Source organism: Pleurodeles waltl, chromosome 4_2 (assembly GCF_031143425.1).
Source record: "Pleurodeles waltl isolate 20211129_DDA chromosome 4_2, aPleWal1.hap1.20221129, whole genome shotgun sequence".
NCBI lineage: Eukaryota > Metazoa > Chordata > Amphibia > Caudata > Salamandridae > Pleurodeles > Pleurodeles waltl.
This window is the reverse complement of record NC_090443.1, coordinates 16,701,357-16,727,615: the sequence shown is the minus strand read 5'-3', so window position 1 is coordinate 16,727,615 and position 26,259 is coordinate 16,701,357. Positions and strand designations below refer to the sequence as shown.

At 44.9% G+C, this 26,259-nt stretch overlaps 1 protein-coding gene across 1 annotated transcript in view; it reads left to right on the top strand.

Annotated features, from left to right (window-relative positions):
• The window catches only part of LOC138293808 (venom factor-like), a 473,276-nt gene that overhangs the window by 387,171 nt on the left and 59,846 nt on the right, over window positions 1-26,259 (top strand). The window contains exons 31-34 of the mRNA XM_069233135.1: window positions 6-44; window positions 3,737-3,827; window positions 25,158-25,209; window positions 25,711-25,798. Of these exons, the coding sequence (XP_069089236.1) occupies window positions 6-44; window positions 3,737-3,827; window positions 25,158-25,209; window positions 25,711-25,798 (270 nt within the window). The remainder of the gene's footprint in view (window positions 1-5; window positions 45-3,736; window positions 3,828-25,157; window positions 25,210-25,710; window positions 25,799-26,259) is intronic.

Sequence of the window (26,259 nt, the reverse complement as noted above, 5' to 3'; positions counted from 1 at the left end):
GCTTCACTGTGATAGCTACAGGAACAGGTCAAGGAACACTGACGGTAAGAAAATGACACTCAGTCTAACGTCTGCATTATCTAGTAGCACCACTATGAATTAGCTTCACATTTGCATGGAAAATGCTACATAATTTTCTGGAATTCTCGAAAGTTCTTACTATATATTATGCCAAATTCGTTGCTTGTGCGGCAGGTTGGACTTACCTCAATCAGCATGAGATGCACTGAAGGGGGTATTGCGTAATTGCATATTAAAACAAAGTCACACACATTGTATTTGGCCATAATATATCCCATGTGATAGAAGTAAAAGGCAATAAAATGTTACTTACTAGCGGTACTATCAAGTTTGCCTTCATTAAATTCATGAACTCCTGAGTAAAGCGGAAAGAGGGAAGCACTGTCAGTCAAAGGTGCTGCTGCTGCTGAAGTAAGGGGCGCCACAGGGCTCCTCTCTGAGTCCAACCTTGTTTAACGTGTATGTGTGTCCGCTAGCAGAGGTATTTGAGAGCTTTGAGTTCTCGATTGTGTCATATGCTGATGACAAACAGCTTATTATCACACTGTCAAAAAATGCTACCCAGATGCTGGGTCTCTAAGCCTCTGCCTTGCAGAGGTCACAAACTGGATATACTCAATTTGCCTCAAGCTCAATGCAGGGAACTGAGGTTTCGACTCGGGGTACCAGGCGAATAAGTGGTTATTGGCCTGGTGACCCAAGGAGTTGGGCCCTGTTTGGGAAGCCAAACCCAAGGGTCAGGAATCTCTGCATTTGAGTGGATAATAAATTATCTTTTGATAATAAACTTTGGTTGTGGCGGGAAAGTGTTTTGGACTCCTGAAAATAATGAGAAAAATATTGTGCTTCCTACCAGCAGAATCCAGGAAAACAGTGGTTCAAGCCATGATAGTGTCTAGGCTGGACTACTGTAATCTTTTATACCTCAGAGTGACATAAAGCAGACTCAACAGACTACAAAGAGTGTAGAATGCAGCATCTAGGCTTATTTTGAATCTGCCTAGACATGCACCCGTGGATGACGTGATTAGGCAGCTGCATTGGCTCCCTGTGAGTCAAAGTACTGCCTTTAAAGCCTTGTATTATGGCTATAAAGCCATGAACAATAAAGGTCCACGGTACCTGCAACCGTTGGTTAGACTTTACATTCCCCAGAGGAATCTTAGATCAGCAAGGGAGTTGTTGGCCTGTAGTGCCCATAGTAAGGTAAGCACGCATGTGCAGAAAGTCGTTTGGCTACCCAGCACCAAACTGTGGAATTCTCTCCCCTTAACAGTTTGGCAGGCCCAATCAGAAAAATGTTTAGAAAAAACCTTAAAGCCTCTTTTTTCAAATCAGCATGTAGGGGGTTTGAGAACTGTATAGAGGCGGATGGGCATCGATACTAAGCACTAGGACACCACTAATGAGGTAGCTATAGAAATGTCATTATTATTAGTATTATTAATAGTGTTATTATTATTATTGTTATTATTGAGTGGGGTACCAGATCATCTTTTGAAATTGAGAGAACAAAACTCTCCAAACAAAACAAAGCAGAACACCTTTGTGAGGGTAATACTTGCTTTGCATTTTTATCTTTTAAAAGAAGAGTAGTAGAAAAAATACAAGAAACTTGTCAAAATAAAAATAAGCTTATGTAGGAGTATTACTGGCTGAATATTTTCGTTTTTTCACAAAAACCCAAAGACATCGATTACATGGTCATGCAGCCTAAAATAAATGCATTCTCACTGTCCCAGCATGCAGAACAATGACAGTCAGCCCCTCAGTTCTTTCTCTGCCTTACCAAAAGGAGCCCATAACACGGGTTCTTCCCTTTTTTAATTTTATTCACAGAAATTCAGTTTGAAGCCAATTAAACTTCACATTTATAAATCTTTTCACATCTGATGTGTAATTAATATTAGACTTCTGATGTTCTAATTAACTAATTAAAAGGGATGATAAACAAGATCACAACTGTCTAAGGGCCTCATTACGAGGCTGGTATGCAGACCGTCGGCCCACCAGCTCCATGGAGAGGAGACTGCGGATGAGCTGGTGGTCTCCCTACTAGGCCCTTTATGAGGTTTTCACTAGGCTGATCAGCGGAAACCTCTGAAAATTGAGGTTTCCGCCATTTAGCCTGGAGGAAGCCGTGTGGTGAAATTGGCCTCGGCTCTTCAGGGAGCCGAGGCTAATGCCATCGCACAGAGGCCCTCAGACTACACACTGTCTGCCATAGTAGACTGTGTGCATTCCGAGGGTGCTCGGCAAGTGGGCCCCTGCACAGGGGCGCCCCCTGTGGCCTCCGGCACTGTGTTTCTGCCAGCATTTCCATGGAGGGGCCCCTGACATGTAAAGGCTGGCAGAAACAGGAGTTGTGATCAGCATGGTGGTGCTGAGTTCAACGCCGCCGTGACTGATCACAAGTCCAACTGCCATCAGCCCGCCGGGAACCTTGCTCCCAGCGGAGACGGCGGTCCGTCTGCCAGGACTGTAATGTGGCGGTCGGACTGCCTGGACAGCGGCAGTCCGACTGTCACCGAGAGTCTGGCGGACCTTGGAACGCCGATTCGTAATGAGGCCCAAGCCTTTGTGAAACTCCTTGGGAGGTTTTGTAAGACTAGACCAAAACTAATGAACAAACCAGCGGGAAATGAGGATTCCAGGATAAAATTTAATAAGTTTACATAAAAACATAGTCATTACAGAAGGCAAAACGTAATTAGTTAGTAATCATGAATTCGCTCAAACAAATAGAGTCATAATCTGCAAGAGGGCTAATATAAAATCAGTCAAAAGCCAGAACCAAGAATAAAGCAAATCGACAGTCTGACATTGGGTCTTCTCCCAAAGAATTATAATGCAAATTAAGAAAATGCAAAATAACAACTCTTCAAATATAGCTTCTTTTATAGGGTTTTCACACAGTAGAAACACAAACAGTCATGGAACGACATTACATGAATGGGCTGTACTAATGTGATACATGTATGTGCTTAGCATGCACACAGCAAATGAAAGGAAATTGTTTGGCTTTTTATGTGCATCATTGCATTGTTCTGTTCAGCTAATAAACAGACTACGTGGAGCCTCGGCAGGAAATCTTGAGAAGTGACAGAGTAAAGAAACATCCTGAACACTGCTTCCTTACTAGAACACAAAATATTACATTGCAGACATCACTGTTGATGCTTCCTTTCCATGATTTTACTGAAATGGAAAAACACACAAGCATACACAGAGAAAGACTTTGCTTATGTAAAATAAACATGCGCTGTTATTCTGAAAACACTCACTGCAGTCAAGGGGTTAAACATCGCTTAAAAGAAAAACACCGTTTTTATTTCATAGAAGTCAGGTTTCACTTGAAATAAAGGTGAACAAAAAACCTACATTGTTAGCCAATTTGTTATTGCAAAAATACAAGTTCTAAACGTTCTTTGTAAGTGGAAACAATCTTTTCGATAAATGTAATAGGTTTCTAGAGAACGTCTAGACATCAGTTGCTAGCCTTAGTCAAGGTAGAGACTAACAATGGGACACAAATGAACCCCATTTTGCTCATTCATGTAGAAAGACATTTTACAGGATGGCATGCTTGTAAATGCCACTGTATTTTCCAACAGACACATCAGACCTTTTTAAAAAATCTGAAAGTCTAATATATTACCCCTTTCTGCAAGATAAATCTAATTTCACAGCCTTCACTTCCATTCTACCTTGCTAGGTGATGACCTCTTATTACGCGCCATTGACGGACAAATCAGCCACGTGCAAGAAGTTTGATTTCAGTATCGTTATGGAAAACGCTGCAAATGGTAAAGTATCCCAAATGTGTTTTTTTTTCTTCCAAAAACATAAACGCCACTGGTCTGAACTTGTCTCATTGGTAGATCGTGAAACAGTACATTTTAAAGCTTGGAAATATTTTCCAAGCAACCAGGAGCAATCCATTTAGCAAAGGCTCTTACCAAATGTAAGCACTCAGTCACATGGCCCTGGAGTCAAGTGTGGGGCTTTTATACCATCCACTAAACACAAGACTGGTATGATTTTTAGAGTATTGGTACATACTGGAACTAGAGTCATTCTAAAGCAGTTCAGCATTTCTGAGTGCACAACAGTGATGATATAAATCCAGGTAGGGTATGCACCCTGCATTAATAGGATACCAGGCTATGGGCCTCATCCAGACTTTGGCGGAAAGGATAAATCATCACAACAGCGATAGAATGCCCTCTTTCCCAAAGCGAAGTTCCGCCAGAGTCAGTTAGAATTGGAGGAACTTCAGTATGTAGACAGCGGAGACTACTCCATTTCTGCCACCTACTTGTTCACCTGCCCTATTTAGAGTGGGCGAATACATGGCTACTTTTCACTGTCCATTACTGCCAGGCAAAACCTGGAGGAAAGGGGCGGTGAACACTGCAAAATGTTGCTCACATTGTGGAAGAAAACTGATATGGTGAGGGGAGCTTTGTTATATTTTTATAAAATCCCTCTTTCGGGTTTTGTATTTGAAAATAAGATATAGTTGAAAGTTCAACACAGGCATCAATCAAAATTTTAATGCATGTAAAGGAATCACAGTGATGGCGCTTCCTACAAATAAATGAGATTTCCATTGGTCTGGTGGACATCTCTAAATTTGGAGAGCACAGTACCCTTGCCAGGGCAGGAGTAAAGTACTCCACCATGACAACAGTACTCACTCTGTCCACCAAACTATAAATCAGGCCCCATCTTGTGGACCACACTGTCAAAGTCGCAATGTTTTTCTTTACAATCATTTCAGACAAATAACAGAACCAGTGGCCTGTGCCCAATTAAATATGACCAGGGTCGATGTAAGGGAGATCCTATAATAACCTTCTCAAAGACAACTGCCTAGGTTGATTTGAAAGGACCATGACCCTTGCAGCAAGAGGCAAGAGTGAGCTGTTTATCCACCCAAGCAGCATATCTTTGCTGGACATGCTACGAACAGGCTAGAGCTCAGGAACCCTAAGAATGACTGAGGATGATGCAAATTTGCAAAGATCTTTGGCACTTGGCCATTATAAAATCAATTGTTGATTCAGCTTAAATAATAATGTTTGCAAAACCTGGGACATGTTTCTTAACAAAAGGAAGAGGACATTTCAGCTGTACATGTTCTATAAATAAATCTTCAGTTGTTACAGTTCAAAGTTACCTCGTGTGTTCACAAAAGTGAGGAGCTATTACTTTTCTTTAATTCTCTTCCAACAACAATTGAGCCCTGGTGCAACTCATTCCTTGATATGGAATCGCAGGTCTCCAAACTATTCTGTTAAGTAAATGGCAGATGGCACATTAGTTAAGAACAAGTTTTCTGTTTGCTCTACCACCCCTCTCTATAGCTAACCCCTCGGAGTGGGGTGTTTAGGAAATAGACCTGCCAGTTGTGCTCCATAGTGTCCATGTGGGGGCAATATTAAGACCTCTGTGGAAGAAGTCTAATTGAATCAGGTTTTACAGTTCTCATCGTAATACCAAATTCATGCTGTCACCCCCAAAACTCCCCACCCAGGACATTTGATTAGTTGACACCTAGTGAAATCTCTGGCTGGAAACCAGCCAAAAATAGGTGATTGCCATGTGAGCTTGGTTTAGGAATCTCGGTTCTCAGGGTATGTCCCCATTTCTCAAGGCCCACTCAGGTGCAACTTCAGAATACAATGGCATTGCTGCTTCCCAAAAATATAAATACCCTCTGTATTGTTCATTTGAGGGGTGGGAATACCTCACGAGGGCAAAATGAAAGGCCCAGTGTATTAATCTCAGGAATAAGAGATATATTCTCTGTCAGAGAGTATGACAGGCTCTCTTATCAGTTGCTCATGGAAAACAGGGCCTTTGCTCATAGTGGAGCAACCCTCATCCTACTCTTTCTGTAACAGAGTGATCACCAACTCCTAAATGGTGCCACGTGCTAAAAAATATATATACACCAAAGCCTGGTGTGTTAGCTAGTGTTAATGCCTATAGTTACTATACATATCCCGGTGTCCATTCTGGATTCTATAGATATAGCTTAGGTACTTAGAATACCACAAATAATTAGTTGTCCTTATTACTATGAGTGAAGCACATGCCGTTCACACAATTGACCAGACTGTGTGCCTAAAAAGCTTTGTCTGAGTTTTTATATGGGATGGTTTCCACCCAGACAATGACCCATAGGTGTTCCCTCACCTGTCTTTACCTTACAACCCTAGTGTGACTGTCTAAGGGATAGAATAGGACAGATAAGCAAACTCTGGTCCTGGGTGGTGAACATTGGTATTGCATCAAATGGGTACACAATCATAAAAGAGCTTTGAATAGAGCCCCTCTAGAAATAAATTCTATCTCAAATTTGGTAATCCCTACATAGGTCCCTATTCTCCAAGGAGCTCTGAGGCTCCAGAAGTCCTTTTCTGCTCTCTTGCAGATTCTAAATGAGCCCAGAAAAATCATGAAGGACCTAAAAAACTCTGGAGCTGAAAATGGTTCTGAATTGACAAACAAGATTGGCGCATGAGTATAGAAAAGATATGACAGCTTGCTCATTGCCTGCAGATGTCATCACAAACCATCTAAAGAAAAAGGACAGTGATGCTCTAATGCTTTCTCGTATGACAGAAAATGAACCACATCTTGCTTTTTTTCAGGCCATGTAAAAAATGTTAGGCCATCTTTTGTTGCTATTACAAATTATAATATAGCCTTATAGCCCACTGCCAGGGACTATACTGGTTGTTAAAGGCCCTGGAAAGTTCAACTGAACAACAAACCATAAATACCACGAGGTTCCAATCTCAAACTGATGTTGAAAGTACTACCCTGCAAGCACCTCAGATGCAACAGGGATCAGCAACCTACTCTCACACCAGAGGCTGCTTACCATCCAATCCTAGTGTCTTTTCATGGATGACCTATATGCATATTATTTTTCAGCATTACCACAGACACAGTAAGTGAGCACTTTATTTTAGCAAGTTTCAGATACGCTCACCAAGAAGAAACCCAGGACTCGTGACACTGTGGGATCACCACTCTGTTGTCAAACTAAGGGCCTGATTTAGAGTTCGGCAGATGGTTACTCCATTACAATCATGACCAATAATCTGTTTCTCTTATATGCCTCATATGCTATGGCACCTGAAGTAAGGCAGACCGGAAATCTGTCATGTTTGTGATCGTTACCCATCTGGCAAACTGAGATCAGGCCATAAGAGTAGGGTCCTCAATTAGAGTTTGGTGGATGCGGAGAATCCATAAAAGCCACAATTCCTCTGTTCTGTTTAGAGTTGGAGAAACTCAATATTTCCCACAGCAGAGCCTATTCTGGCTTTGCTAGAGGAAACTGTAGACCAATGCCTGGTTGGTCCTTGGGCTGCTGGTGAATGAACCTAATCCTTTTTATGACAGATGTTCCAATGTACATTTTTTCCTATTCTGGACTGGCAGGGAAAGCCTGGTGATGCAAACAGGAAACCACAGAAATAAGCCCCATGGGCTCGGAGAAAATTCAGAATTCCAGGAACATTTATTTTCAACAACAAGTTCCTGATTTAGGAGTTGTATGTTGAAAAACAAAAAACTGGGTGGCATGTCTTACCAGGTTCATCAAATTACATTGGTTCTGTAAGCATCACATTACGCTCCAGCTTGGTTGCACCTTACAAATATTGATACACAGATACATACATGTTGTGTCATTATTCAGATGCAACAGTATTGGTACAATGCACATTTGTGTTTGGTCCCCAGGTGCACTCTCATCTAGCTGCTTTTGTCAATGTTCATTCACTTTGTGAATTGGTAGAAACGTTTGTGCGGTACATGTTCCAATGCTTTCCCATGTGACAGTAAATGAACCACATCTGAGGAGAGGGTTGTTAACATCTGGTATGGTCCGAGGCTGCAGGCCTATGCCGCTATTAAAACATTCCAACCACTGTGGGTAGAATGTTCTAAATTAAAAAGGGAGAAACAGAAGGAGCAACTTTAGAATGTTGGAGCAGAAGGTTTATACCAGCCCTGAATAACTTAATTGTCTTCAATGGAGTTCCTAACATTCCAGTGTTCTGATATATCCTTATTGCCTATAGCGATCATTTAATGACTGGTATAGCCCAGCTACGGTGGGCTATAAAGCTATTAGAACATTCCGTCCCTAGAGGGCAGAATACTCTAATTCATAAAATAAAGGGATCACGGAGCCGGAGGGGATGGAAATCCCCTCGGGCTCCGTAAGGACTTTTTTGACAGCAACAACTGTGAACAACAAACTGAATTTTTGGGGGTTTGACCCCCTCCATCTGTTCACCTAGTGTTTGCTTGCAAGATGTGATGTGACTCTGTTGTTCAAAATATCTGTTTTACTCATCTGCTTGCTTCTACAGGTCTTCTATAATGAATTCAACATTAACTGCTCACAGAGATTGTACTACAGAATATCGAGGCTAGGAATATTGTGATTGTGATACTCTAATATCGTGGACAAAATTTAGAGGGAAAAAAATATTGGAATGTAAATACATATAGAAGTATAGATTTACTATTCTTAACACCACATCTATGCACCTTGGAGATATACATATATCATCAAGGTGCATACATGTGATTAGGTATACTTGATTGCCTTTCAACATTTTGTCCTTTGATATTGTGCCCACAATATTTAGTGCCATCAAGATCCCTTAGATAAAAGGGGAGTTTGCACCTAACTGAAGGCGGGGAAGCAGATTTTAGTCTGAGCACTCCTCAACGCCCGGACACACCTTGTGAGGGGATTATAACGTCTTGGTCAACTCTATCTTTCTTGGAGGCCAACCGGACTATGAACCATGTGACGATACAGCAGTTAGCACCTTACACACTTGTGCCATTGAAGGAAATGATGTTCATGCCATCATCAGGTCAGTACTATTATGCTACCTGCTGCTTCCATTACATGACATGGGTATTCCAGTGGACCTTTGTCATCTGAACAAACCCTGTTGATCAGCGATGGTTCTGGCCCTAAGATTGCTGGTGAATTCCTTGCCTGGCTTGGGATACCCCAGGCATGGAGAGGCACATGGGCACATGACTCTTTAGATCAATGGTGACTACCTTATTTGCACAATACAGTCATCACATCTTCATCAAGTGTTGCTCTACATTGGGACTGAGGTGTCCTAGCCCTCTGAATCAGCAACGGTTCCCAGCCCAGGTTTTTTTAATGTTGTGTTTGACTCCACCTCTACAAATATATCATCCAGCTTCCATAGACGTTAGTCTTGATATTGGCATCTTTAGGCAATATTCAAATATTTATTCTGTGGTTATCTCGCTTATCTCAGTGGCTTATCACATTGAGTGAATGGAGTTGGTAAAACTCTGTGCAAGGATGCATTTCGCACAACAATATAGCTCTAAATGACGCATTTTCATTTTTCGTAATTATGTAACATTTTACATAATTTTCCTTAAATTGTGCATATGTACTCGAAAGTAAATTCATAAGCTACTAATGCAGGGATAATTTTTCATATTTAAAACCAGGTGCCCAAGTGGGACATAGGCCCATAAACCATTAAAAAAAAGTTGGCTGGCCACCTCAAAGCAGTTAGGTGCCCCTCCACAGCCCCCAGTGCAGGGAGTAAATGAGTGACCCTCTGTCTCTTGCAAGGACAAACATGGGTCCTCAGGAAGGGCAGCACATCACTAGCAAATGTGCAACAGGGGCCTTTTTGGAAAGCCGTGTGGCATCTGCTTCTTGTGTGATGAGGTCAGGTGTGGTGTTGCACGCAGCCATGTAACAGTGAAATGTGAGTGTTAAAGTCAGCAGGTCTTGCCTGGATAGAAGCATATGTTCATACTCAAGCCAATAGGCTTGGTTTTGTGTATTGTGAAAGGTGATTTATATTCAGGTGACATTTGCGCTATGGCCTTACATTTTGAACAGTGCAATACTTTGCCAAATCCTTTAAAGTATTCTATTAAATTTTTAATGTCCTGACAAAGATAGCATACATGAATTTTGAATATTGAAAAAACATTTATGTTGTATTGGACAACATACGGTAATTGCTGCTTTCTAGGGTTAAGGCCAGGTAGCACGCAAACTGTCAGATGGCACCTCACAGACAAGAGAAAAAGACTAGATTTCGGGGAGTTTCACTAGGGTCTATGATTTGTTCTCTGGCTGTTCTGCGAGGAGGGTTGCATTTTGTATTTGCACCTGCAGACTAGTAAATATTTGTAATTTTTTGCAGAGCATTTATTATTGTGTGTATTGAAGTACTCTGTTTTAAAAAAAAGAAAAATCACCTACTGGACAATGATTTCATGGATGTTGTTTTGGAAGTTGTCAAGTTCTCAGGTTGTAGCACACAGACCCTCCTTGAGCAAGCCTTGCACTTCTCTCTGTCATTATCCTGGGACTCAAAGGTTGAAAGTAGTACTTGGTCCTCAGTTAGGGGGACTGTGGTATGGAGGCCCCCAGAGGTAAAAGACTTTCACTGACACAGTTGGGGCCCTTTAACTTTTGTTTACCCTGGATTTGCAGATTTCTCTCACAATGTGGGTGAAAGTATTTGTGTTCTGAAATAATAACGGAATTATATATTGTTGTTGCCCTTATTTAACAACCATTTATTGTAAGAGGTATCACATCTATTTGTTACATGAACTACTACAAATGGTAAATCCTAATAGTCAAACTTGTGGCTTAATTTGGACATTGTTTTTCAAAACATTCTTGTGATTAATCATTAGGATAAAAATGTAATGATTATGTATATTTTAATCTTGAAGAAGTATTTTCAAATAAAGTATGTTAAAAGCATTCATCAGAGCCCAACATTAAGAAAGTAGATTGTCCAGTAGAAAGACAAAGTGAGTCAGTCAATGCTATCACAGGACAATCGAAGAAGGCTCACTTTGAAAAGCTTCTTCTGACATGATCAGAATACCAACTGTGTTGTACAGGTTCTTGTACACATACGATATTGTCCTTCCTTCTCCCATGCAAAAAGGGATGGTCAGGCCAGCAAGTTGTACCCACCCCAAAATTACAGTAACTTAATATCTGGTTCTGACCATGGTGGAAAGCAGATCCAGTAAGGAGCACCCTGCAACACTCTAGATTTGCTCATCTCAAATGTCTCTTATTCTAGCATAGTTTTTAAGCATAGGATTGGCACAGTGCCATCCACACCAAGCTAGAAAGCAACAAAGTGGGTCATTACGTCCTCGGCGGTCTTTTCGCAAGACCGCCGAGGTACCGCTGTGCTGAAGACCGCCAGTGGTGGCGGTCTTCCGCGCCACGTATTATGACCGCTGGCAGCCCGCCATCCTCCACCGCCACGTCAACAGAACACTGCCCACTGAATCACGCCCCATGATTCAGTGTGGCAGTGTTCTGGTGACTGTGTTCTGGTGGTGGAGCTGCCCCCATGGATCCCGTCCCCTCCCGGAGGATCAACGGACAAGGTAAGTTGATCGTCCGTTAGGGAAGGGGGTGGGGGGGTGTTGTGTGTTGTGTGTTGTGTGCGTGCATGGGGGTGTGCATGTGAGAGTGTAGAGGGGGTGAGTGAGTGAGTGTATGCATGCGGGGGGGTGTTGTGTGTATGGGAAATGTGTGCGGGTCAGACGGTGTGCATGGCTGTTTGTATGTGTGCGGGTATGTGTTGACGGGGTGTATGTGTGCGTGTAGGGGTGTGTATATGTGCATGTTGGGGGTGTGTGCGTGTAGGGGTGTGTATATGTGCATGTTCGAGGTTGGGGTGGAGAGGGGGTTGTGCCACATTTGGGGGGTGGCAGGGAGGTGCGGGGGGAGGATTTGTGGGGGGTAGCAGGGGGTGGGGGAGACCCCTATCAGTGCCAGGGAAGGAATTCCCTGGCACTGATAGTGCCTACCGCCATGGATCTCATGGCGGTTCCCAACCACCCGAGATCCATGGCGGTATGCAGGGACCACAATCTCCAGCCCAGCGGTCTTCACCGCCATGGCGGTCAGAATGGTGAAGTGGCGGTTACCGCCGCGGTCATAATTCCATTTTGTTTTCCGCCAGCCTGTTTGCAGTCTTACCGCCGCTTTACCACCGACCACCAGGGTCGTAATGACCCCCAAAGTCTTTTGCCATTGTACAGCAAACTTTTTTTTGTTGATAACCAGCTTTTATTGATTTATATATGTAACAAGAAGTTGCAGCGAAGAAGACACATTTCATTATCATAGTATCACATTTGGGTACAGATTCATAGGTTAACTGGTCCATGTAGCACTTGGATGGAATGGAATGTTCATGTTCAGGAAGAGCCCAGCCACACATCACAGATCTTATGGTATTTGCCCTCACACACCCTTGCCTAGTACGCGGGTCATTCCATTTGGGCGCACCAATCCATGCCCTTCCTCCACTGTTGTAGCGAGGGAGGGGCCTTGGATGCCCAGCACCTAGCAATGTCTTGGTTTGCAATAAGTAAAGCCATACCAACAAGTGTGCGAGTCGCCAGGGAGCTCCCAATGTCCTCCATTACCTCAAGAAGGGCAACTTTCGCTAAGATTAGATTCAGCACATCACAGAGTTCATGCAGAATGTGTGTTCAGTATTATTGGATCTTGAAGCAGGACCATGCTAAGTGGAAGAGGTCCGCCAGTGAGTGAAAGCATCTGTTGCATTGAGAGTTCGGTCTGAGCACGGCGCAAAGGAGTCGGGCCGGGGTCAGATAGGCACAGTGCAAGAAATAAATTTGCACCATATGACAGCAAAATATTTAAGCGCTGTATTGGCCCAGCGCCATCATTGCCAAGCTGTAAATTGACAAAAGCCTTTCACCAGCCCAGGCAGAGTACTACAGTTTTGAACTGGTAAAATACCATCCAAGCGGTGGGGTGCGTCGGCAAAAATTATTTTACCGCTTTGTTAGTATATATATATATATATATATATATATATTTATATAAAAACCAAAGGTTGCAGGAACATTATAGATAGCTTCTGAATTTACTCATACAAAGCCATAGAAATTCAGCAGTTATAGTTAGAGTTCATTCAAGTGATTATAACTCGCGCCCTAAGGTAACTATAAGTCGCGTCCTTGCCATGCACAGTTTTCTCATCAATAGTTTTATTGCAAATGTTGCAGTGATGATATCAAAGATGCCATACAAGAGCTCATCAATGATATAACATGTGGAGGAATTAGCGGTGCATGGTGAAGGTGCGAGTTATAGTTACTTGAAAGAACTCTAACTATAACTGCTGAATTTCTGTATTTGTTTGCAAGTAAATTCAGAACCTAACTATAATGTCCCTGTTTCAGTGAATTTCTATGCTTTTTTAACATAAAGTGTGTTAGGCCTGGCATCCTTGGTGTGGTTTCCCCTATCTTTATAGCTCTGCTTCTTGTATTTTGTTACTGTGGACTGGACTTCATTGTTGCTGGATTTTGGTACTGATCAGTGCTAAGGTGCAAGTGCTTTCTGTAAATGTATTGGTGATTGGCTTTTCCATGACTGGCATATTTGGTTTACTAGTAAATCCCTAGTAAAGTGCACTAGAGGTGCCCAATGCCTGTATACCAAATGATATTGGTGGGCCTGCAGCACTGATGGTGCCACTCACATTAGTAGCCCTGTAAACATGGCTCAGACCAGCCATGGCAGTGCCAATTCGACCTGGCAAATGTACCCACTTGACAGGCACAATCCTTTCCTTTTTGTACATGTAAGGTGCCCCTAAGGAGGGCCCTAGGTAGCCCCATGGGCAAGGTGCATTGTATTTAAAAGGTAGGACATGTACTGATGTGTTTTACATGTACTGATAGTGAAATACTGCCAAATGCGGTTTTTATTATTGCAAGGCCCATCTCTCTCATAGGTTAACATGGGGCCTGCCTTTAAATAACTTTTAAGTGCAGTTTCCCAATGGGAAAAGATAGAGATTTGGAGTTTGGGGTCTCTGAGCTCACAAGTAAAAAATACATTGTTTGGTAAAGTTGCTTTTTAGATTGTCAGTTTGAAAATGCCACTTTTAGAAAGTGGGCTTTTTCTAGCTTAACCATTCTGTGCCTCTGCCTGCTTGTGGAATTCTTGTCTGGGTCAGACTGACAGTTGGACTGCTTGTCAATTCCCTATAGACAGTAACACAAAGGGTGCTGGGGAGTGTCTTGTATATGTCTCCTGGGCTAGAGTGGGGAGGGAGGAGCCAACACCTGCACCTGAAAGGGTTGTGCCTGTCCTCACACAATGCAGTCTCTGACTGCCTGGTATGTGTCTGGGGCCAGGCCTGGGACTGGGAAAGGCAGGATCTTGTCAACAACAGGGACTTTCCTTTGAAGGTTGCTTACTTCAAAGGCAGAAATGGGTATAAGTAGCGGAACCAAAACCCAAGACTTTTAGAACACTTCAGGATTAAGAGGAACCTCTGCCAAGGAGAAGAGCTGTAAAGCTGGAGGAAGAGTAGAGTATTGCCACTTCACTGTGTGTGCTTTCCTGGTTTGGCCTGCAGTTGCTGCTTCTGCCTTAGAGAGGACAGAGACTGGACTTTGCTGTGTATCCTGCTTGTGAAGTTTCTCTAAGGGCTTGGGCTGAGCTTGCCTCCTGTTAAGAAGTCTCAGGGACAGCAAAGACTTCACCTCCCAGCCTCTGGGTTCACTTGCTGTGGACTCAAACTCGCCAGGTGGTGCCTACTCCTGTTTCTGGGCCCTTGGGAGTGAAAATTGGTGAAAAACCAAGAAAAACCAAATGCACCGACTTCGAACGATGCCCAGACTGACTCCACTGCATGACCATGCGACACCACCTGCAACTGAGGGCTTGGTCCCCGCTGGAGTGAGACAACCCCGACCGACATCACAGGCCTGGTGCCGCAGCAGCAGCTGACATCTCGTGACTTTGTGAGTCTGAAGTACCGTGTCACTGACGTTCCTGACACCCGACTCCGCAGTGGCGACTGCAGCCCCATGGCATGACTGCGACCCTGTGAGGTTGCCCCACCACGTCATGACCTGCCAGACATCAATCACACCAGGAGCGTAAGGAACCGATGCTTCACACAAATCCACCTCATCTCCACTGCTGTGCAGCAAGTCCCAACGCCTCACTCCGACGCCTCCGCTCCTCTGCTCTGCAGCACCGGAACTGATGCTGCACCGGATCCAGCAATGTCATGCTTTCCTGACTCTGTGCATCTACTCGTTTCCTCACTTTCACAAGGTACTGTGCCCGGAGGTCCGTGCAACTCAGTTACCGGCGCCATTGGTGTCGGATTGGTGAGACCGACTCCGTCAAGACGCCGTGATAACACCAAATTGAAGCATTTGTATTTCTAGGCGCTATATTGAAGTTTAATCTTTGACAATTTAATAACTTGGCTTATGTATGGTGATTTTTGTCATTTTGGTCTTGTTTTACTCAGATAAATATTGGCTATTTTTCTAAACTAGTGTTGAGTGCTTTTGTTGTGTGTTCATTATGTTACTGTGTCTGTTAGAACAAATACTTCGCACATTGTCTTTGAGATAAGCCTGACTGCTTGTGCCAAGCTGCCAAGGGGGTGAGCAGGGGATATCCTAGGTGTGTACCTCCCTTATCCTGACTAGAGTGAGGGTCCCTGCTTGGACAGAGTGCAAACTGACTGCCAACCAGAAACCCCATTTCTAACCTTGGTGATCAGAGGTGAGGATTGAACTTGTATTTGTACTTGGCATACACTGTTTGGTGTACACTATTGTTTTAATGCAGTCCTTTACACAACCACATACTGTTCTTTTCTCTTGGATTTGTGTTTTTTCCTTTTTCTTGGATTTTCCATGCCTTCTGGAACTTTGCACCTTTGTACAACCTTACCCACAAGCATGGCTCAGTCTGGGGAGCCATTAGTAGCTGCTACAAATGTGGTGTTTGAGTTGGAGAAACTGGAGGAGGACACAGTGGCTCAGCTCAAACAATTTGGGAATTAAGATGTCCAATCAAAAGCTCCGCTAGAAAGGAGGAGCTGCATAAGATGCTGAGGGCGTGGTTGGCAGCAGAAGAGGCTGAGGAGCACACAGCAGACGATGTTGTGGATGAGGAGATGCAGAGCTTACATGATGTTGTGTTGAATAACCCTCACCTGCCTGGAGGAAGGGCCTCCAGGGCAGGCAGCAGTGTTTCATCCAATGGCCTGACCCAGGAGGAAATAGAGGGCAGGAGGGGAATCAGGAGGCACAAATTGGAGATGGAGAAGCTCAGACTCCAGCATGAGAGGGGGCTTTAGCTGGCTAGTATCAAAAGGGAAGAGGAAAAAGACACTCTTGCCATGGAAGAAAAGAAACAGGTCTTTGCACAAGATTGAGTTTAAAGGAGCTGGATCTGAAGGGCAGGTCCAGCACAGATGGTGGCAGCACCACCCCAGCACAGCCTGAAAAAAGAGTGCACATCCCTAAAGACCTGGTAAAAGATTACAAGAATGAGGATGACATACACCTGTGGTTTAAAGGGTGTGATCAGCTGTTCACATGAACCTTGTCCCTGATGTACACTGGCTGCGGGCCTGTGGAAGCGCTTTGAGGTAGAGGGGAGGGAATAGCTTGACAGCCCTAGGGAATCCTCTGTGACTCACCTATTCTATCATGAAGGTCGCCCTACTCACTAGATATGGTCTGTCTTATTCCACAGCAGTACAAGGAGAAGTTCAGGTCCTACTAGAAGGGTGATTCTCAAATGTGTTGATTCTTTTTGCAGGGCACTGGATGGTTGAATGAAGGGCAGTAAGGTATCAACTTGTGAGGGGCTGTACAATTTGATTGCATGGAAGCACTTGTATAGTCTTTGTTTTCCAGAGCTGCACCAGCACCTAATTGACGGAAAGCTGACTGACCCCAGGAAGTGGACCGGTGGGAAAACACCAGGGTCCAAAAGGGGTATGGGAAAACTCAGCCAAGGGTGGGCAGGGTCCCCATCAGAAGAAGAGGGGAGGTAAGGGTGAACACAGGGAGTTCTCACAAGGGCCCCAAATTAGTTCCCAGGGTAAGAATTCCAAGCCCCTAGGTAAGAAGAAACCATGGATCTCTAAAGGGAAATCTGCAGAGAAGGGCCCCCACAAATGTCTTGCATGTGATCAGGTGGGTCACATGAGGGGGGCTCCAAATGTCCCAAGTGGATCCCGGCACCCACTGGTGCTCAGTCACAGGGTTTGGCCAGTATATCGCTTGGGGAGGAGTTGGCTCCAGGAGAAGGCTGGGAGCCAGCTGAGATGACCCTTGTCTCACTAAGGGACAGTGAGATGGTCCAGAAGACACTTGTGCCTGAGAACACTAAGAAATACAGGCAGTGGGTGACCATCAAGGGACAGAGGGTGGAGGCTCTGAGAGACACTGGAGCCAGTGTAACTATGGTGAGGTGTCACCTGGTGTCTGAAGATCAAGTAATTCCCAATGTGATTCACCAAGTAGTTGCTGTGGACAACTCAGAGCGCCTGTGTAAGGTGGCACAAGTTCCCTTTGAGTGGAGGGGGTCTCAGATTCCTTGACGGTAGCTGTGAGTCCAACCATGCCTTTTGAATGTCTGCTAGGCAATGACCTTGAGGATTTCCCATGGAGTGAGGTGGAATGCCGGTCACACTTGGAGAAGTTGGGTCTGCCTGGGTGGGCGTGCATGACCAACCGGTGTATGGCAGCCCATCAGGGTGATCACGGGACCCTGTGGCCTGAAAGAGTGACTCAGATGTCTGCTAGGAAGAGGAAGAGCAAGGGGCATGGGAAACACGTCCCAGAAGTTTCTGCGGTCTGGTAGGAGGCTGAGCCTGAGGAGTATGACCCAGATCCTACAGAGGAACAAGTGGCTGAAGTGGGTGAGGTGCCCAAGCTGATCCATTGGCAGCAGGAAGGGGTCCCACCAGGGAAGAGTTCTAGGAAGCCCAGAACTCCTGCTCTTCTCTTGAGGGTCTGCGGAGTCAGGCTGCAGACCAGGCATCTGGCAAGGACTCTGGATCACACTGGATTTACTGGGAGGATGGCCTCCTGTATAGTGAGCCTAAGGTTGCTGAGCCTGGGGCAGCCCATGTGCTTGTGGTACCCGAGCGTCTCAGAACGTTCCTACTGGGGCTGCGTTATGATATGCCTTTGGTGGTACATTTGGGGCAGGACAAAGCTTTTTGGGAGGATTGTCACCCTCTTTTGCTGGCACTAAATGTGCAGTCACTCTGATGCATATTGTAGGTCTTGCCAGGCTTGTCAGACAAGTAGCAAGAGTGAGGGGAGATGCAAGGCTTTCTTCCAACCATTCCTTGTTGTCAGCACCCATTTCAAGTGGGTGGGAATTGACATTGTGGGGCCTCTGGATCCCAAGACTGCCATGGACAACAGGTTCCTCCTGGTCTTGGTGGACCATGCATCCAGTACCCGGAGGCTATCAATCTGAGATCAATGATAGCCCGTGTGGTGGGTCAGGCACTGATGAGAATTTTTACCCGAAAGGAGTTACCCAAGGATGTTGTGTCCAACCGGGGTACGATCTTCACACCTACATATATGATGTCTCTGTGGAAGGGGTGACCTACAAGTTCACCACTTCCTACCACCCCCAAGGAAATGGGTTCATTGAGGGATTCAACCGTACCCTGAAAGACATGATAATGGGCCTGTCAGAGCCCATGAGGCGTAAGTGGGACGTCCTCTTGCCATACCTTCTCTTAGGTACCGCAGGAGGAACTTGGTCTTAGCCCCTTTGAGCTGCTGTATGGACATCCTGTGAGGGGACCTCTGAGTCTGGTGAAGGAAGGCCCGAGAAAGCTTCCAATAAGCCGCTCAGGACATGTTTAACTATGTGCTGGCCTTTAGAAACCAGACTGCACGCTTCAGGAAACTCGCTCAGGCGAGCCTAGAAGCCAGCCAGGAGGACATGAAACTGTAGTACGACCAGAATGCCACTCTGGTTGAGTTTCACAGTGGCCAGAAAGTGTGGGTCATGGCCCCAGTGGAGCCTCGTGCTCTCCAGGACAAGTGGACTGGTCTTTTAAGGTGGTGTAGCGCAAGTGTGATGTCACCTATTTGGTGAACTTGTAGACTCTCAGGAACCCTTTGAGGGTTGTGCATGTGAATCGCCTCAAACCTCACTTTGAGAGGTCTGAACTGACTACGCTCTTGGCAACAGATGATGGGGTGGAGGAGAAGTGTGAACCTCTTCATGACTTCCTGTCTGCCCAGGCGAAAGATGGGTTTGTGGAGGGTGTGAACCTCTCCCCAATACTGACCAAAGAGCAACAGAGGGACTGTCGCCAGTTGCGGGACAGTTTGCCTCCTTGTTTTCCTTGACCCCAGTGGTCACTCATCCTTGTAATAATGATGTGGACAGTGGGGACAGTCCGCCTGTGAAACACAAGATTTACAAGGTGACTGACAAGGTCAGAGCCAGAATCACAGATGAGGTTTCCAAGATGCTAGTGTTAGGGTTAATTGAGTTCTCCAGCAGTCCTTGGGCAAGCCCAGTGTTATTGGTCCCAAAGGCTGCTGCACCCAGTACCACCCCAAAACTTAGGTTCTGTGTGGACTACTGTGGACTCAACAGTGTCACTAAGACTGACGCACACCCCATCCCCAGAGCTGATGAGCTCATAGATCGGCTAAGAGCTGCCAAGTTCCTCAGCACGTTTAGCTTAACGTTTGGGTACAGATTGCTTTAACCGATGGGGCAAAGGAGATATTAGTGTTTTCCACCCCAGAAGGCCACTACCAGTTCCGGGTTATGCCCTTTGGGATAAAAAATGCGCCTGCCATCTTTCAAAGGTTGATCAGGTATTGGAGGATTTCAGCATAGCCTACCTGGATGACATTGCAGTGTTCAGCTCCAGCTGGGAGGAACACCTGCAACACCTCTGTGAAATGTTGAAGGTCCTGCAGAAGGCAGGCCTCACTATTAAGGCCAATAAGTGCCAAATAGGGCAGGGATCTGTAGCTTACCTGGGAAACTAGGTGGGGAGTGACAAGGTTGCACCCCTGCAACCAAAAATTGACACTATCCATGTTTGGAAGCCACCAGGACCCAGACAGAGGTGAGAGCCTTCTTAGGCCTCAACAGTTACTACAGGAGGCTTATCAAGGGGACTGGCACCGTTGTCGCCGCCTTGACAGAGCTGACCCCTAAAAAGCAGCCCAGGTAAGTGATCTGGACTGAGGCTTGTCAGACCTCTTTTGATGCCCTGAAGTCTGCCTTTTGCACAGCACCTGTGCTGAAGGCACCCAACTTCTCCAAGGGATTTGTTGTGCAGACTGATGCTTCAGAGAATGGTGTAGGGGCAGTTCCAGCAACGAAGAGGGCCTAGATCAGCCTGTAATCTTTATTAGTAGAAGGTTACTTTCCCGGGAACAGAAATGGAGTGCAATTGAGAGAGAAGCTTTTGCTGTGGTCTGGGTGCTGAAGAAGCTAAGACCCTACTTGTTTGGGACTCACTTCCGGGTTCAGACAGACCACAGGCCCCTCAGGTGGTTAATGCAGATGAGGGGTGAGAACCTAAAACTGTTGAGGTGGTCTATTTCCCTACAGGGAATGGACTTCACAGTGGAACACCGCCCTGGTACAGAACAAGCCATGGCTAATGGTCTGTCCAGATTCTTCCAACTTAGTGATGAGAACACCCATGAAGTTGGTTAGTTCTCCCTATTTTCAGCTGGGTGGGACACATGTTACACCTGGCATCTGTGTCATGGTTTCCCCTATCTTTTTGTATCTGCTTCCTATATGTTTGACTTTGTGCTGGATTTCGTTTTTGCTGGTTTTGGTACTCTGGGCACGTTACCACTGCTGACCAGTGCTAAGGTGCAAGGGCTCTCTGTGTAAGTTGTATTGGTGATTGGCTTTGCCATGATTGGCATAGTTGGTTTAAAGTGCACTAGAGGTGCCCAGGCCCTGTAAATCAAATGCTACTAGTGGGCCTACAACGCTGATTGTGCTATGCACATGAGCAGCCCCGTAAACATAGCTCCACCCTGCCCCTGCAGTGTTTGTGTGTTTTATACTGCCAATTCGACCTGGCAAGTGTACCCACTTATCAGGCTAAACCTTCCCTTTTTGTGCATGTAAGGCACCCCAAACTTAGGCCCTATGTAGCCCCATGGGCATGGTGCAGTGTATTTAAAATGTAGGACATGTACTGATGTGTTTTACATGTCCTGATAGTGAAATACTGCCAAATTCGGTTTTCACTATTGCAAGGCCTCTCTCTCCCATAGGTTAACATGGCGACTGCCTTTAAATATCTTTTAAGTGCAGTTTCCTGTTGGGAACAGTTAGAGATATGACGTGCGGGTATCTGAACCCACAGCTTAAAAACATATTATTTGGTAAAGTTGTTTTTAAGATTGTCAGCTTGAAATGCCACTTTTAGAAAGTGGGCATTTTGTTGCTTAACCATTCTGTGCCTCTGCCTCCTTGTGGACTCCACGTCTGGGTCAGACTGACAGATGGGCTGCTTGTGAATTCCTTCTAGACAGTGATACAAAGGAAGCTGGAGAGTGTCCTGCATATCCTGATGAGTCTCCTGGGCTAGAGTGGGGAGGGAGGAGCTGACACCTGCACTTCAAAGGGCGGTGCCTGTCCTCACACAATGCAGTCTCTGACCCCTGGTGTGTGTCTGGGGTCAGGCCTGGTCAAGGCAGGATCTTGTCAATAACAGAGACTTTCCTTTGAAGTTTGCCTACTTCAAAGGCAGAAATGGGTATAAGTAGTGGACCCAAAACCCCCGATTTTTAGAACACTTCTGGATCAGAAGAACCACTGCCAGGGAGAAGAGCTGGAGGAGGAGTACTGCCTCTTTGCAGTGTGTGCTTTGCTGGGTTGGCCTGCAGTTGCGGCTTCTGCCTTAGAGTGGTAAAAGACTGGACTTTGCTGTGTATCCTTCTTGTGACGTTTCTTCAAGGGCTTGGACTGAGCTTTCCTCCTGTTAAGAAGTCTAAGGGACAGCAAAGACTTCACCTACCAGCCTTTGGGTTCACTTGCTGTAGACTCTAACTCGCCAGATGGTGCTTACTCTGGTTTCTGGGCCCTTGGTAGTGAAAGCTTGTGAATAACCAGAAAAAACCACGTGCACCAACTTTCGACTACGCCTTGACTGACATCGCTGCCTGACCACATGACGCTGCGTTCAACTGAAGCCGTGGTTCTGCAGGAATTCGATGACCGCGACCAACATTGCAGGCCTGATGGCACAGCAGCTGCTGACGTGCCGTGACTTCGTGAGTCCGGAGTGCTATGTCACTAGCATTCATGACTCCCGACTCCCCCACAGCGCCTTAAGCCCTGTCACATGACCATGACCCCATGAGATCACCCCACCTTGTCTTGACCCGCCTGACATCAACCCCAGAAGGAGCGCAAGGAACTGCTGCTTCGCACCAATGCCACCTCTTCTCCACTGCTCGTCAGCAAGGACCCAACGCCTTGCACCGACGCTGCCCTGCTCTGCATCACCGGAACCGACGCTGCCCTTGATCCAGCAACGTCTCACTTTCATGACTCTGTGCACCGGCTTGTTTCCTCACTTTCACAAGGTACTGTATCTGGGGGTCCGTGTGACACCATGATTGGCGCCAATGGTGTTAGATTTGTGGAAACGACTTTGTTGCAATGCCGTGATATCACCAAATTGAAGCATTTGTGTTTCTAAGCGCTTTATATTGAAGTGTTATCTTTGACAATTCATAACTTGGCTTGTGTATGTTGTATTTTTGTTGTTTTGGTCTTCTTTTACTCAGATAAATATTGGCTTTTTGTCTCAACTGGTGTTGAGTGCTTTTGTGGTGTTTTCACTGTATTACTGTGTGTGTTTGTACAAGTACTTGCCTGACTGCTGGTGCCAAGCTACCAAGGGGGTGAGCTTGGGTTATCCTAGGTGTGTACCTCCTTTACCCCAACTAGATTGAGGGCCCCTGCTTGGACAGAGTGCAAACAACTGCCAACTAGAGACCCCATTTCTAACAAAGTGATTTTAATTACTATATATTAATCCAACCCCTGCCTCGCACAGCCTTTGGACGCGCACAGCAAGGGTTAGTTGCAAGGCCTGGCCTGCAGCCAGGCCATGCAGCCAAGCCCTTTCAACCACCCAACCCCATGCAAAACATGGCCTTTAACTATGCGCAGCACTGGTTGACCTGTCTCTCTCAGTGGATCTGTGAGTGGGTGCGTGAGTGTCTGAGTCGGTCTGAAAGTGGGTGTGTGAGACTATGAGTGGGTCTGAGTGGGTGTGTATGTGGGCGCATGAGCCTGTGCTTTTTCTTTCAAATGTTTCCTATTTGCAAAAAAATTGCGAATAATTCACAACAATTCGCGAAAATTCATGAATTTTCACAAATATCGTGCATGGTGACACAAAATTATTTTAAACCCATAATTTGCCCCTAAAGCACACCTATGTCACACCCCTGGGGTCAGGGTGCCTTCACCCTAACCCCTTATGCCAATTTCAATTAGGATTTTCACCCCTGGGGACCGTGTCCTGTGAAATTAAATGGCGGCCGCAACTTTCTAGTCAGGTTGTGGTCAGCCAATTACATCGCTTCTTTTTACATGTGCATTTGTGAACATTTGAGAATTTCCACAAAATATTCACGAAATAATCGCAAAGTCAGCACAGCCAGAGATATACAAATTTGGATTTCCCTAAATTTTTCTAAAACTATTGAACAGATTTACACCAAATAAGTGAAAGCACAATCTGCGCACTTATAGCTAACTTTCTGCCAAATTTGGTGTAATTCTGTCCAGCGGTTCGAGCTGTAATTGTGTCTAAATATCATATGGGAATTAACATGGGAAATGTAACTTTTTTGGCACCCCCTTTTTCTCTCCCTCCACTTGACGGGTCACCACAAAACCTTCTGTGCACAAGAATCACTGTTATACTTTTTTTGGAAAATTTCATGAAGATTCATCCAACAGCACCAAAGATATAGGCAAGTCAAAAACACTTTTTATATGGAAACATCGTCCTAACATTAGCTATCTAGTTGCGACCAGTGTAGTAAGGGTAAAAACCCATTAAATGTACGTACCTGCATGTAAAGACGGCAAGTTAAAGTTCATGCGAAGTTACGCCTGCGGGGTAAAGGCTACATACCGTGGCCAGTTCAGCAACCAGGCTAGCCACCCTTGCAAATGTGTGGGCTTTTAGGGGCCAGCTGTCATTCAAGTAGATAATCATGCCACTACTAGCCTTGTTGTCTGGAACAATGGTGACTAAGAACCATAAGTCCAGGAGTCGCTATAGTGAGTTACTAGTACTCACTGCTACATCAAGAGCCTCCTACTTTCAAACCCAAGGAACATAACAAGCTTCCTTTTCTGAAACCTACATGGAGTGACAGTGATGTATATCACCATTAAGAGACGTTTCTGTCCAGGCATTCCGGTAAAAGGGCTCACTGGGATCTGGGTTTGACCCGCCCTCTTGATCAAGTATTCTGCATGCAGTCTCATCAGGCATTGTGGGGATATACTCAAAGCCTGAGTAACCATACAAAGCTCCACAATGGTACAAATCAGTGCAGAAGCTGGAGTGTCCTTTGTCGCCACTATGGCTACCTTGTGTAGGGTGAAAATAATGTGAAGACATGGTATTGGAGCTTTGCCTGGTCGGAAACTGACAACTACATATGTTCATAGCAATTACTCTTCATTCCTTCAAACTGGGCTGTTGAAGATGCTGGATCTGAGTGGCAGGATCATTCACACTGGTACCCTAAAGTGTTGCCGATTGAGATAATGCATCCTATACCAGTGTCGCTACTGACTCATTTTGTATTTTTCTGAAGCCAGCACCTCAAGGTTCTTGGTAAAATCATATGCTCAGGAAAGCAGTATAAGCAAGGCGGAGAAAACTACCAGCAAGAAGCAATAATTGGCACATTTAAGTTTGTATTCTTAGACAAACGTGATGGCGTATTTTGGAATAATTTTCCAAGACTTGTGTGATTCTGTAAGTGGCATAGCAAGGGTGCTTTTGACCCTATTCAAGCAAGAAAATGCCACCCAGCCACAGATTGGACGGCAATATATATCCATAATTCCTTCTGTATTCACCTAATGCAGAGAATAATTAGTTCAAGAAGGCAGCTTGGGGGTAAATTGTTAAGAATAAGTTATCTAACATGATATTATTTTTCACTTTTAGTTAAGAGCCCAGAGGAAACCATCAGCTCAGTGTTCATTACCATCTGTATGAGGTAAGAACATTTATTTTTTCCACTGTGTGCATACATGTATTCAGTGCTATGTTGGTCCTCTAGGGCAGTATTGAATTCCATTTCACTGACCTCTGCTCTTTGGATGTAGATCCGCATCAGCTGCCAATGAAAGGTTTGCGCATAAACATATTAGCCAATCACCAAACCAAACGTGCACATTTGAACGCCAAAAAGAGGTAACCCAACGCTAAAACTAAATTAAAATATTATAATGGTTTTCTCCCTTAAATTAAAGGTGTGATCAGATTGTTAATGAATGTGTTTGTAAACAACACCAACCGGGAAAGTTTCTGTAAACATATGCAGTGAATATGTCCTACTCACATGCATTACCTCTGATCTTTAAAGAGGAAATGAAATGTAGGTATACATTCCAGAAAATCAGCCGCAAAGCGCACATTATAAAGGAGACTCACATTTAAAATACTGAAGCTTGGAAATTGAACCAGTCTTAAAGTTTTGATGTTTTCCGTTTGGCAGGTTCCTCGGGGAAACTGATTCAACCATGACAATTCTAGATGTTTCCATGTTGACCGGCTTCACCCCGGACGTAGATGATCTAAACAAGGTACTGTTATCCTGAATCAGAACCGCAACAAATTAATAAATGTAAGACGTCATAACGCAAAACGGCCACCTCCCGTTTTAGTAATTAAGAAGCTGCAACTAGCCTGTGACAGATACTTAGGCACATATTCATACAATTTGCGCTGCTTTTTGATGCAAAAACGGCGTAAACTTGCAAAATACAATTGTATTTTGCAAGATTGCGCCGCTTTTGCATCAAAATATGACGCAAATGCGGTGCTCAAAAAGTATAAATATGGGCCTTCGTTTAAAGTAACTAGCGTGGATTTAATTCACTTAATTCAAAGGGGTTGAAAGAAAATGACTTGAAATTGTCCATTTGTATTTTTGTATTGAAATACGCTTTCGTTAAATAATTTGGTATGAGTTCTTCATGTCAGATTACAGTGCCCTAATCAGCTGTCCATAAAGCAGCGGCCGCTCCTCTGCTATGGAGGAGGA